Below are 2,285 nucleotides of genomic sequence, written 5' to 3'. Positions count from 1 at the left end.
CTTCGTGTGAAAAAAGGACTCGTACACAGTTTGGATAGACAGTTACGAAAATTCAGATAATAATGAATTTATAATTAATGATAATAAAGAAAATATATTATAGTCTTGCAATAAGTCCGCGACAAAGTGTGAATTGAGTCGAGGTAATTTTTTGCTTCCAGAAGCCGACAATTTGTTCGCTCTATCTTCATTATATCTTTAGTTTGTTCCTTTATTTGTATTACTTCATCGCTTTGAATATAAATTTAATAATGTTATACTTTACATTTTGACACATTTCCACCCCTGTATGGAGTGAAGTCAGTTGTATTTAATAAATTCTGGGTTTCTGTTTAAAATAATATATAGAAAGATAGAATCTTGATGACATTAATTCAGAAGTTGCTGCTCTAAGGTTCACCTGTTACTTTGATTAATATCGTATTCAATATGAGTCTAGTAATCATAGGTTTCAAATGTAAAACAGATATTTCGGCGTAACATTTTACTCAGGTCAAATCACAGGGTACATTTACAAGGTTCACCTATAACTGGTACAATTTTTTTTTACAAAGGCTTATTTCATAGAAACTGGCTGGTGCTGTGTATCTGAGGCTTTCCCATTACATCTTTAGGCTCCTGAAAATCCGTTTCAGACACGGGAGAGTCTGGAAGAGTTACAGAGAGAAACCCCTCCGTTTCATCATCACACAGTTCTACATCAACGTCGCCACCTTGGGCAGGACAAGCAGAAGCAACACGGGCACGCCGGTTCTCGTGAGTCTTGACGTGCTTGTTCAGGTGATCAGAACGCATGAAACGTTTTCCACACTCCTCACACTGGAAACGTTTTTCACCAGTGTGCGTTCGCAGATGGCGCTGAAGTTCGTCGGATCGAGTAAAGGCCTTATTGCAGAAGATCCAGTTGCATACGAAGGGGCGTTCTCCACTATGTGAGAGCAGATGTGCCTTCAGGTGAGAAGTCTTGCTATAGACCTTGCCACATCCTGGAACATGGCAGATGTGCTCCCTCTTCTTGGTAGCTGAAGTGTCTTTCGAAGTGTCCTGGCAATTAGGACAACGGCATCGTCGACAACGCCGAACACTGACCGATGAGTTAGCGGTGAGGAGAGCGGCGGCGATGTTGGTTTGTTGGTGAAGAATGGCATCCTGAGTGACGGCGCTCGGAATGGACTGAGGAACAGCTGGACTCACGTGTGCCACGCCACCCAGTCCAAGGCTGTCGTACTGGTGACGGTGAAAGTGGTAGTTGGAAGCAGCATGTGACGGCGGAGTAGCATAAGCGGCAGTGTTCCACCAGGTTGATGTGTGCGGTCCCTTCGGGGGCGTGACGGGTTTCTCGGCCGGAGGAGAGAGCATGGGGGTTGCGATGCTGTTGGCGAAGGCGTTGTAGTGATGCTGAAGGTACGGGTAGGGAGCACCACTCACACCGTTATAGGAAGTAGGCGTTAACATGTGTCCAAAATGTGCAGGGCGAATGTCGGGTGGCGGTGATAAGGGTAAAGCCTGTTGATGGAAGGAAGTGAAGTTGCTTGTGCAGTTGAAAGCGTTGTTGGCACTCATAGCTGACCAGTGGGGGAGCTGAGACTTTGCCAGTGTACCACAGGCAAACATCCTGACAATGCTGATTGTAGTGCTAGCGATATGCAGCGAAAAGTGATGTGGAATGTCACCTGTGGAAGGACATATACCTGAGCTGCAAAAGGCGACAGCCAATGAGGACGCGAGTTATGACCTGAGTTGCCAACTGTACTATTTCTAGAATTTTATCTTACTGAAAGTATTTTCATAATTTTAGAATTTCTATCATAACTTGTATTTTTTATAACGTAACTTCTAATAACGTAAGTAACGTAATTTCTGATGTAACGTGATTTCTAATATAGCGTAACTTTTAATATAACGTAATTTCTAATACAGCGTAATTTCTGATATAACGTGTAACTTCTAATATAACGTGTCATTTATATGATTTTATAATGTACATTTGTCTCATATCTTATGATGTATATTTCTTTCTTACAATATACATTTTTTTTCTTACAATATGTATTCATCTAACATCTTATAGTTATATCCTATGACATACATTTCTTGTATGTATACCTCATCATTTTTATTTTATCAATTATTATCTATGATAGATTTTCAAATGATAACATTATAACCAAATTGTGGTAATCATTATAGTAATTATCATCGCAGTCATTAACTATTTCATAGCTGTTCTTAACGGAAATGGATCAGTGACTTCTTCATTAAACTTCCTCAGTTCAACTGACAGT

At 40.6% G+C, this 2,285-nt stretch overlaps 1 protein-coding gene across 1 annotated transcript; it reads right to left on the bottom strand.

Moving 5' to 3' along the window:
- Positions 1-561: 561 nt before the first annotated feature.
- Positions 562-1,614, bottom strand: LOC125029843 (transcription factor Sp5-like). Its single transcript, XM_047620020.1, has one exon. The coding sequence runs from the start codon at positions 1,612-1,614 to the stop codon at positions 562-564; it is 1,053 nt and encodes a 350-aa protein (XP_047475976.1).
- Positions 1,615-2,285: the final 671 nt, after the last annotated feature.

Source organism: Penaeus chinensis, chromosome 10 (genome assembly GCF_019202785.1).
Source record: "Penaeus chinensis breed Huanghai No. 1 chromosome 10, ASM1920278v2, whole genome shotgun sequence".
Taxonomy (NCBI): Eukaryota; Metazoa; Arthropoda; class Malacostraca; order Decapoda; family Penaeidae; genus Penaeus; species Penaeus chinensis.
This window is presented reverse-complemented; position numbering and strand designations above follow the sequence as displayed.

Excerpts from the sequence above, each read along its gene's own strand:
- LOC125029843 (XM_047620020.1), bottom strand. The coding sequence starts at position 1,614 with ATGTTTGCCTGTGGTACACTGGCAAAGTCTCAGCTCCCCCACTGGTCA.